Source organism: Tamandua tetradactyla, chromosome 23 (assembly GCF_023851605.1).
Source record: "Tamandua tetradactyla isolate mTamTet1 chromosome 23, mTamTet1.pri, whole genome shotgun sequence".
Classification (NCBI taxonomy): Eukaryota; Metazoa; Chordata; class Mammalia; order Pilosa; family Myrmecophagidae; genus Tamandua; species Tamandua tetradactyla.
In genome coordinates this window covers 57,299,264-57,310,584 of record NC_135349.1, presented here as the reverse complement: position 1 = coordinate 57,310,584, position 11,321 = coordinate 57,299,264, and the positions used below count along the sequence as shown (strand labels likewise).

Below are 11,321 nucleotides of genomic sequence, written 5' to 3'. Positions count from 1 at the left end.
ATTTTTATTGTATTTTATTTTCCTAACATTCAAATGTCTTCCCTCCCTTTTTAAAATCTGTTTTTATTTGTAATATGATTATTTTTTCATTATTTTATATTTTATTATTTATTTTTATTTTCACAGAAATGTTATGTTTTTGGATTGGTTTGTTTTTTCTTAATTTGCTATTACGGGACAAAGGCCCATATTCTTTTGCCTCAAGTGCTCAATAACCTACTCCTGAGACACCTGGGTTTCAAACAGAGTTTATTACTACACGTGTAATAGGAAAACAGACGGCCTAATGACCCAAAATCTGTCTCCCTGAGTTTAGGGGGTTCAAGGTTTTTAAGGATTTTAGCAAGGGGAGATGAAGTCATTTCAGACAGTAAGGTCAAAGCAGAAAGGAAAACGTGAAAACCATTAACCTAAGCTGAAAGGAAGGCAGGCAGTGGTTTACAAAGTCAGTGGCTGTCTTCGCCAGCATCGGGCCGACAGGAAGCGACCAGGTACCGGGCGGTCAGCTCTCACAGTCCCAGAGGCGCCGGGAGACAAGGGCTCTCACAACCCTTTCAGACCTCCAGCAGCTTAAGCAGAGCTTAGGCTTCCAGGTATTCCCCGCTGTCCACGCCAACACCCCAAAAAGCAAAAGGAACCTGTCTATAACGAGTCAGCAGTGAAGTCATCCATTAAACCTGATTTCTGGGTTACAGCCCTGACTCCACGTGGGGACCCTGGACGCGGCCACCTGCTCCCAGCCCTGCACTGGGGGAGGACTCGACCCCGGGGCCATCCGCCAGGCAGCCACCAGGTGGCGCCAGAGCGCAGGTGCGGCCAGGCAGAGAAGGGGCTGACTCCGCCCCTGTCCTGCGGGGTGAGCGTCCCGGGGCTGAGCCCCACGCGGGGGAAGTTCAAGCAGTCTTGCTGAAGATTTCCTAGAGTTTTCTAAGTAACTTATATTGACCCCACTGGAGCCCAAAGATCCCAGGACCTGCCAGGACCCTCCCTGCACCTTCCAGGGCATCTCGTAGGCACTCTCCCCCAACCCTCCTGGCCCGTCCCCCAACCCTCCTTGGCCCCTCCCCCTGACCCCAGCAGTTTGGGAGCAGCACTGGACCCTGACTCTCAGTGCAGGAGGGGCTTGGTTTTCCAGGGCTGCTGTAACCAAGTACCACAGCCCAGTTGGCTTAAGTAGCATACATTTATTGTCCCAGATCTCTAAACTGGAAGTCCAAAATCAAGTCTTTCCTTGGCTTGTGGCAGCATCACTTCCAGCCCTCTCTGTCTCCCAACTTCCCCTCCTAATAAGGGTGCCAGTTCTATTTTGAGGACACGTCGTAATCCAGTTTGGCCTCCTCTAAACTAATCACATCTTAAAAGATCCGATTTACAGGTAAGTGCACGTTTACAGAATAGGGAGCAATGACTGAACATGTCTTTTAGGGGGACACCCCTCAACCCATGACAGAGAAGTGCCTTGTCAGGTCCTGACCAGACCCCACCTGCCCATGAGGCCCCACCCAGGTGGCCCGTTAGGGGGTGGGGGCAGATCACAGGCAGGAAGGTCAGCTTTGGTGGATGTCCCCCCCCCACCAGGCGCAGAGCAGAAGGGGCATGTGGGGTCCAGGCCCAAGCCAAGGGTCACCTCTACCGTCCCCAAATGGACATGACCTGCTCCTGCCTGACGGCCAAGTCAGGGCTCCAAAACTTTCACACCTAGGCCCATCGCCTACCTCTGATGGTCACCAACGCGGACAGGGGGTCCCAGGTCGCAGCCCAGGGTGCAGTAGTCGCTGCTGCCGCCCTCGGGGTCTGGGGGAATTGGCCTGAGGGGGTACCCGAGGGCCCAGTCCTCCTGTGGCAGGTAGGCAGACACCTGTGCCCCATGCTCTGTGGTCCCTGCCGGCAGCTTGTCCTCTGAGCTCGGGACAGGAGGTCCCCCCGGGAGGCCTTGCCCCGGGTCTTCCCCCTGCTCCAGACCCAATGGCCGCCAGGGCTGTGCGGCGCTGTAGGTGGCAAGCGTGAGTGGCGAGACGGCCTCCCCAAAGTTGGACTCCAAGGCTTCTGGCCAGGGGCTGTCGCCGCCCTGACTCGGCTGTAGCGCAGCATGGCAGGTCCCCGCCCAGGTCTGCAACAGGGCACAGGGTGGCAGGGGCAACTCAGGCCACGCGAGGACATTGTCTCCCACCAGGTGCAGCCCTGCTCCCGCACGGGCCCCTCTGTTTCAGCCCCCATTCCCCACGCAGACGGCAGCAGGTGCTGAGCACAGAGAAGCGGCTGGTCGCGGCCTGGACAGGCCCCGACGGCCCATCATACTCACTACCAGGACCGGCGCCTTTTCTCCCAGGGCAGGGCACGCTGCCTGTACACCGAGACCCACCCAGGGGCCTGAGCAGCCCCAGAGCCCTGGGTCCCTCAAGAGCGCCTGCACCTGCACTTGCCAGCTCAGCCTGTTCTCGGTGGCTTGGGCCCAGACCCGGTCACATTCGCCACTGGTAGGGCAGAGCCCAGAACAGCCCCCAACACCAGTGCTCACGTTAGGTTTTTCAACAGTGATCTCAAAGCCAAGCTTCATCGAGAAAGAAAAGGGCTTTGCTGCGTATTGAGAAGGAAGCTCTGGGGTAGAGGACGCCCTGCCACTGAGGGTCAGGTCAGTGCAGTCTGGACCCCTGGGGGGCCCAGGAAATGGGGGGGACGAATGAAATGCCTGCACAGCGGGGAGGTGGACTGCACGGGGGAGGCTCCAGACACAGGGCAATGCAGAGTCCGTTGGCAGAGTGCCTGCTGCCGCCAGGTGTGCCAGGGGAAGCCCTGCCCTGCCAGGGAGGCAGGCACCTCTGGACAGGCAGGACGTGGAGAGGGTCCCTCTAGGGTCACACCTCAAAGTGACCATTTACCACGAAGGAGCTGCCTCGAGCCAGAAGAGACCGGCTTATGTCGGGAGAGGTATATGGTCTCCCACCGAGAATGGAACTGGAGAAACGGGACGCAAATCAGCAGTAGAAAGTAAAGAAAACTTGTGCTTTTGCACACTGGTACTGTGGACTCCAACCCACCATATAGACATGAAAAAGCTCAGACGGCTGCCAAAGCCCCGCAAGCCCTCCCGGCAGCCCTCCCCGGCGCGCCCTCCCCGTGTGCACTCTCCGGCGCGCCCCGCGCTCACACACACCTGGAAGTCCCCGCTGTGCACACCGTAGAGAGACTGGAAGAAGGACGCTGGGGAGGGCACGCTCTGGCAGAAGGTCCTCTTCACCCTGAGGCCGGGCAGGACAGTCACGCCTGAAGGAACTGGGGAGGAACTCCTAAAAGGCCCAGCCCTGACAGCGTGGGGCCACCCCAACCCACAGGACACGGTCTTCCCATCAAGATGCCACACCCCGCCCGACCCTTCTCCCGCCATCCGGGCCCTTTCCCTCCCCCCATCCGGGCCCTCCCCCTCCCCCCCCCACCCGGGCCCTCCCCCTCCCCCATCCGAGCCCTCCCCCACTCCCCCCCACCCGGACCCTCCCCATCCTTCCCCCCACCTGGGCCCTCCTCCTCCTCAGTACTTCAATCCTTGCTGCCACCGGCCCACTCGCAGCCGGTTTCCTAAGCGACCCTTGCCTGTTCTTCGCACGTGGCCCCGTGACACTCACACCCAATACATGGCACATGTGCCCCTTCTGTGGCATCTCCGAGAGGAGAGCCTGGTTTGCCGTGTTCCCAGGGCTTCCCACTGGCTGAGCACAGGTCAGCACCCAAGAGCCCCCAAGATGTCCTTCCAGAAACAAGAGCTCGGAAGCAGACCTCCCAGAGCGCTGGCGCGAAGCCGGGACAATGCCGGACTGGGGCTGGATACTCTGCGTCCCCCCGCATCCCAGCGCCCCCCCTCCGCATATCCCCCGCATATCCCCCTCCCGCCTTGCCCCTGCGTCCCCCTCGGCACCGTGTCCCTCCCGCGTCCCTCCGCATCCTTTTGCAGCTGCGCGAAGGCCCTCCCCTCTCTTTCCCGGCCACATGCGAGCCCAGGGCTGTGGGCACGCGACCTCCACCCCACCCACCCGCCAGGGGAGGAGTTTGGGCCCGGCTAGGGACTCACAGCCTCGACAGCTCCCACCCAGGCACACACAAACCCACACCCACACATGTACACCTATGCACGCACATCACAACACACACCACCTGTGCACACACAACACATACCACCTATGCGTGTACACATGCACACACCACACCCACCCACACCACCACCCCCACAATATAACCCAACACACTCACTCACCACACACACACAACACACCGCAACACACACTGCACATGCACACACCGACCCTGCGCGCGCACACCACACCTTGACCGCGTACTGGGCGACAGCGTGAACAGCAGGCAGGTCAGGCTGGTCAGCAGGAGAAGGGCAGACAGGGCCACGAGGCTGTCCAGCCCAGCCCAGGGGGGCGGCAGGAGGCCTGTGTGCAGGAAGAGCCCCGGGCTGACCACCGTGCCAGGCGTGCCCCCCACACCCACGCCAAAGGGCCGCCACGCGCAGCCTGGCGGGCACAGGCCTGTGGGGCTCCGAGGTGCGGGCCGTCCTGCGAGCGTCCCCGAGCCCCAGTTTCGGCCCCAGGCCCGGCCATGGCGCAGGCCTCACGGGGTGACCCGCCGGCACTGCCGAGGACTGGCGCTGGCCCGGTGGCCGAGTCGGACCCGCGGGCTGGGGACGTCTGCGGCCAGGCCGCCCTCCACCGGCAGATGCGGCTTCAGATGAGCGCGGTGGGGCGCGGCCTCCCAGGGCTCCCATGCAGGCGGCGTGGCGGGCCCACCTAGTCTCCGCGGCGACAGAAAGCTGGTGGGCCGGCTCCACTCGCTCCACTGGCCCGCATAGCGCTCCTCCTCCTCCTCCGCCGCGCCGACCTCCTGCGCCGCCATCTGCACTCGCAGCCGGGCCTCGTAGGTGCAGCCTGGGTCCAGCTCAGTGGCCTCCAGTCGGAGCCGGGTCACCCCCACAATGTGGTCCTTGCACCGGGCACGCTGCAGGGTGCGGGGTGTCAGCCAGTGGCGAGAGAGGGCGGGAGCCCGGGGCAGCCCAGCAGCCCCTGGGAACGGTCACAGAGGGGGCGCGCGTGTGCAGGCACACACACAGAGGGGACTCACACACGTGCGTGCGCTCAGAGGGGGACTCTCTCACACACGCACAGAGCAGGACACACACACAGAGGGGACTCACACACACACACAGAGGGGACACACACAGAGGGGACTTACACACGGGGGGCACACACACAGGAAACACACATACAGAGGAGACTCACACACACAGAGGGGGACTCACACACACACACAGAGGGGTCACACACGCAGATGGGGACTCACACGCAGAGGGGGACTCTCACACGCAGAGGGGGACTCACACACGCAGACGGGGGCTCACACGCAGAGAGAGGGATTCACGCACACACACACAAAGCGGACTCACACAGAGGGGGACTCACACACACACACAAAACGGACTCACACACAGAGGGGGACTCACACACAGAAAGGGGGACTCACACACACAAAGGGGACTCAGAGGGGGCTCACACACACACACACAGGGGGACTCACACTGAGGGGGTCTCACACACACAGAGGCAGACACACAGGCAAACTCATACACAAGCATGTGCACAGAAGGACACACACGCACATGGAGGCTTACTCACACAGAGACACACGTAAATGGGACACACACAGGGGCACACTCAACACAGGCACAGAGACAGACACACAGCAGCACACTGACATGCACCACATGCACACACACACACACACAGAGGCAGTCACAAACACACATGCACAGAGATAAACACACACACCACCTGAACACCCACGTAGAAGCAGACACACACATCACATGCTTACACACACAGAAGCAGACATACATATCACATGTTGACACACATGCACTGAGGCAGACATACACTCGACATGCTCACACACACAGAGGGAGACTCGCACATGCACAGAGGCAGACACACACACATACAGGCAGACACACATACCACATGCTCACACACATACAGAGGCAGACGCACACATAACATGCTCACATGCACGTACAGAGGCAGACTCACACATCTCTCATGCTCACACATGCACAGGGGCAGACATATCTCACCACATGCTCACACACATGCACAGGTGCAGACTCATACACACACACAACATGCTAACTTATATACAGAGGCAGACACACACTCCACATGCTCACGCTCACAGAGGCAGACACACTCATCACTGCACACACGCATGGAAGCAGGTTCACACATGCTCATCAAATGTGCACACGTACAGAGGTGGATGTACTGATCACATGCTCACATGCATACACTGAAGCAGACTCAGACATGCACATTCAGCATGTGCATAGACAGACCCATGCACACACTCATTACATACTCATATGCATGCACAGAGGCCGAATCACACTCCACATGCTCACACGCATTCACAGAAGCAAACACACTCATCAGATGTCACACACAGAGGCAGTCTCACATGCACACAAATCATACACACACATGCACAGAGGCAGACTCACTCATCATGCTCACATGCACGCACAGAGACAGACTAATACACTCAACACAGCCACACCCATATGCACACATTCACAGTTATGTTCATCACACATACATCACACATACATATCCTCACCACCATGTGCACACAGGCACTCAGATGATACAAGCAGAGTGACATACAAGCATACTCACATGCATGTGCACACATTCATCACACATGCATGCACATACACAGCCAAACAGTGTACACAGACACATCTACACAGTGCACAAAAGTGCACATAGTCACACTCACAGTCACACTCAACACATACACACCCATGTGCACACAGTCAGCAAACAAGCAACATTCAGTCACATATACTCACATGTGCACACACCAGGTACACATTCACACATGTGCAGACACACTTGTGAAAACAGTCACATGTACACTTCACAGCAAGCCCAGTGAGAAATGTGCACACATACAGGCACACTCATACACACATTCAGCACTCACACCTGTATGTACACACATGCACATACATACGCTCGCATACAGTCACACACAAACATACATGCAGGGGTATACATTCACACACATGCAGTTGTGCATTATACACTACCATGTTTGCACACACACACACCCTCCGATCCTGTGGCTGGCTCTACACTCCATGCCAGCTGACACCCCCGTGGGCATGGCAAGGGCCTCCCCACAGAGGCCCTGGGCCCGGTGGGTGAAGGTACCTCCCAGGCTTGCCCCTGCCTCCGGAAGACCAGCTCATAGTCCAGCAGGGCTTGCAGTGGCTCCAGGGCGGGGCTGACGCTCCAGGTCAGGATGCAGGAGTCCGAGGTGACGTTGCTCTGCAGGTCAAAGGGGGGGTCCAGCTTCACTGGAACAGAGAGAGCTGCGTGAGGCCGGAGCCCCAGGCACCCAGGCTGGGCCCTGAAGGACCCGGGGATGTGGGCAAGGCTTCTCAGACCAGGGCCTCCTGCAAGATGGGCCAGAACAACTCCTCCAGGCCCCGCCGCCAGACCAGGTGTCTCACGCACGGCCTTCCCTTCCCTTCCCTTCCTCCTGTTGGACGTCCCCCCAAGGTCTGGTGGAGTCCTCCCAGCCATGTCTGAGGCGCATTGCAAGCTGCAACTCCTGCCTCATCTTGCAGCCCCTGCCCCCACCCAGACCCTACCCCTCCGGAAACCCCATGGCCACCTCTACCAGGGGCCCGGCCTGGCACGGACCTCCCCTGGCAGGCCCCTGGGCACCACAGACTCTGCCCCCGGGACCCCAGAAGCCAGAACACCCCCTGAGGCCCATGGCATGCACTGACCATGCCTCCGGGGCAGGAACTGGTGGTCCACCAGGAGAACCTGCTCCTTCCCAGAGGCGCGATGGTGGAAAGTGATGGTGAAGCTGTCGGACGGCAGGAGCACTTCCTCGGGCGGGAGCTCAACACTGCAGGCGCCAGCTCGGAAGACACACCTGTGCCTGCTGCCCGGCTCCTGGTTGCTGCAAAGAGCACGTTTCCCGTGGCTGTCGCTATCCTGGGACCCCACCCCGGAGCCCCCTGCCACGGTGCTGCCCCCGAGCGCACCTGGTGAAGAGGAGCCAGGGGCCAGTGCCCAGGCCCAGCTCTGAGGCAGACCAGCGGCAGTCGAACCTGAGAATGTTGTTGGTGAAGCAGGTGAAAGCACCGGCCGCCAGCCCTGTGGACAGGGATGGGCAGGCTGCAGGGTCCCGCACAGCCATTGCAGCAGGGGGGACGGGGGGCACCCAGCAACAACACCCCAGAGACAGACCTGGGAGATGTCTTCATGGGCAGGGTGGGGAGACGATGGGCAAGACAAGCCAGAGCGGAATTGAGCCTCGCCAGGGAAGGGCCATGGGGTGAGGGTGGGTAGGATGCAGGGACAGGCTGCACAGACGAGTGGGGGATGCACCCAGCGCGGCCCTGGCCCCAGTCCCCCGGCCAGATACATGGCTGCCCTGCCCTGCTCCCTCGCATGGACACCACGCCGGCCCTCACCTCCTCCTACCCCCAGGTCTGGGGCTCCCCAGCACAGGCAGGTGCAGACCAGGAACCAGGTGCCCTCTGGGGTCCAACCTGCAAGGCATTGGTGCTGAGGCACTCGCCACGGGTGCCCCGTGCCACATGAGGCACCCCGAGCTTCCCGGGGCACCTGCCTGGTCAGCATCTCCCCCCAGCATGCCCGGGCCGGGCAGCACGCTCCTGCCTCAGGGCAGAGAACTGAAGCACGGTCTCCTTGATTTGGGAGCTGTGCACGACACGCTCAAATTCCCGCTGGGTCCTGGCCTGGGGTCACCTGTCTCCACATCTCCCTGCAGGGTCTTCTCTGGGACTGGTCCCCGGGCCCAGGGCCCACCCACAGGGTGCAGGTGAGACCGAACTCTCGCATGCCTCACCCTGCACCTTCCACTGTAATGCCCACGAGAACCACTGGGCAGAAGCAAGAGGCTGAGACCAGAGGGGAGGTGACCGCCCAGGGCCACACAGCCTGTGCAGGTCCAGGTACCCTCTGCCCGTTCCTCCCTCTTTTGTCTCCTTCAAATAAAGACCAAATCTGGGTTCTGCCCCAGAAAGTTGCAGAGAAGGCAGCAGATGTCCCTGCCACAGGTGGCACACCCTGAGCTGTCTCAGCCTCAGCCCTGTCCTGCAGCGCCCTGAGAAGGAGGGGACCCAGACGGTTCTGGGGTAAGAGCCCAAGACCTGGGACTCCCAGGGGAGCCAGAAGTCAGCTCAAGGAAAGGGTGCCAGGAAGCCCTGGGTGCCGGGGGGCTGCTGACGTGCAATCACCCCATTCTGCAACTTCCGATGGTGCACTGATAGCCCAACGCAGGAAGCTGTGCGAGCCTGGTGGGTGATAAGAGGCAGACAGCAGCAGACCTGCACATAACAGACCGCAGCACGCAAGCCCTCCCAGAGCCCGCGGGCCCCACTGGCAGAAGACCCACCCACCCCCGACTCCAGCAGCCTGTCCGTGTTCCCACAGGACAGACCAACAGCCCCCCTCCACCCCGTGTAAGCAGGGCCAGCAGCACAGGTGCTCTGTAGACAAGGCTTGAATGATCTGGGGAGAGCACAAGCCACTCCAGGCCATCACTGGCTCCACCTAAGAGGTCCTGGGGACTCTCACAGAGGACAAGCTGGGGGGTTCTGAGGCAGGGCCACCCCATCTTGGCCAAGACCCCAGGCCAGACTGTTTGGGCAGGTGCAGATGCTCCACTGACGCTCCCTGGTCTTGGAAGAGGTGCAGGTGACTGGGGCCCCCAGAGTGGCTCCTGACTGGCTCTCCAGGGCCTGCTGGGGGCTGAGGTGGGTGCCAGGGCAGAGCCCCTTGCAGTCCCATAGGCCTTGGACTGCACAGTGGCCTGCCTGCCTCCATGCTGCCATGGGCCGCCCTGCCTGGGACCACAGCTCTGCCAGGCCGGGAGCCCCCGAGTCGCCTTCACAGCTCTCTGTCCGTCCCATGGCCCCCGCCACACATCTTTGCTGGGGAAGGGAGGTGACCCCTCTGTCTTCCCACCCTGAAGCCGGCCAGCGTGGGGGGGGGGGGCAGCTCCGCCCACTGCCCTCTCTCCCCTGGGCCAGGAGAGCAGCTGGACATGGAGCAGAGGCAGCGCCAGAGCAGCCGGGACACACTCGGGGGAGGGCACAGCTGACAGTGGGGGACTATGGGGAGCCCTGATGGGGGTGGCGTGGCCAGGTGGAGAGCCCCTTTCCTGGGCAGTGAAGGGACGGGGCGGGGATGCGGGGAGAGCGGAGGGCAGAGCAGGCACAGGGAGGTAGGGTGGGGACAGCGCCCAGGCAGGCCCGGCCAGCCACAGGGCACGGTTCAGACCCAATGCCTCTTCCCCAGCCGCAGCCACACCGGATGCTGGGAGGGAGGCCAGGCTGGCTCATGTCCCCCGGCTCCTGGGGCGAAGGACTGAGGGGCGCGACACAGCCGTAGGGTATTTGGGGGCAGTGTCCCTGCTCCCCTCTTCTCCCTGCAGCAGCCCTGGCCACCCCGGTGCAGCCCAAGGACCTGCATCTACAAAGGCTGCTGGAGGGCACCAGCCCTGAGGCTTCACAGGTGCCTCCTAAACCCCGAGGCTGGCACCTGCCTGGTCTCTGGGTCGTGCTGGTGATTTGGGCAGCTGGTAGGAGGCAGGGGGAGGGGGAGGGGGACGGGAGGGAGTAGGGGTCCTCGGGAAAGCCCAGCCTCTCCTTTCCCCTCCAAAGGCCAGGACTTAGGGGGGGCTTCACTGGTGAGGGGCCCGCAGCACCAGCCCAAGAGCGTCCGCGGCCCTTGTCTCGGGAAGGCCACCTCAGTGGAGACGGCCGAGGAGACTCACTGGCCTTCGCTGTCCACTCGGGACGGCCTGGCCACGGAGCTGAGAGTCCCTCTGCCACCTGAGGGCCCGCGCAGCTGCCCCGAGAAGGCGGCAACCTGAACCCACACTCACCTCCCCAGACGCGTCTGCCAGCGCCCATGGCCTCTGCGGAGCCCCGACCCTGCAGACCTTGGGGTGACACGCCCCGACTGCCCCGGTGCAGCCAAGCCGCCGCCCGCTCGGGATCAGGGCCGCTCCGGGACGCGAGCCAGCGAGCCACCCACGGCAGAAACCACAGCGCAGCCACAGGGTGGGGGGGGGGAGCGGGGGGGCGGAGAAGGAGGGGGGAGGGGGGAGGGGGGAGGAGGGGGAAGGGGAAGGAGGGGGGAGGGGGAAGGAGGCCCAGGGGGCCGTCACCACCGTCGAGGCCGGGCATGGTGAGGGAGGTGTAGGCGCCGTGTTCCCCCCAGGAA

At 61.7% G+C, this 11,321-nt stretch overlaps 1 protein-coding gene across 2 annotated transcripts; it reads right to left on the bottom strand.

Moving 5' to 3' along the window:
* Nucleotides 1-237: 237 nt before the first annotated feature.
* IL9R (interleukin 9 receptor) lies at nt 238-11,075 on the bottom strand. 2 transcript variants are annotated; one of them, XM_077142368.1, is made up of 10 exons: nt 10,981-11,075; nt 8,540-8,617; nt 8,108-8,219; nt 7,844-8,022; nt 7,260-7,405; nt 4,785-4,992; nt 4,316-4,430; nt 3,155-3,239; nt 1,716-2,110; nt 238-603 (listed from the first exon to the last, which is right to left on the bottom strand). In XM_077142368.1, exons 1-10 carry the CDS (start codon nt 11,006-11,008, stop codon nt 582-584), a joined length of 1,368 nt encoding a protein of 455 aa, XP_076998483.1. In that variant the 5' UTR covers nt 11,009-11,075; the 3' UTR covers nt 238-581. The 2 variants fall into 2 exon arrangements, with proteins under 2 accessions (XP_076998483.1, XP_076998484.1); XM_077142369.1 differs by lacking the exon at nt 8,540-8,617 and having other exon boundaries at nt 10,981-11,052.
* Between the last annotated feature and the right edge of the window lie 246 nt (nt 11,076-11,321).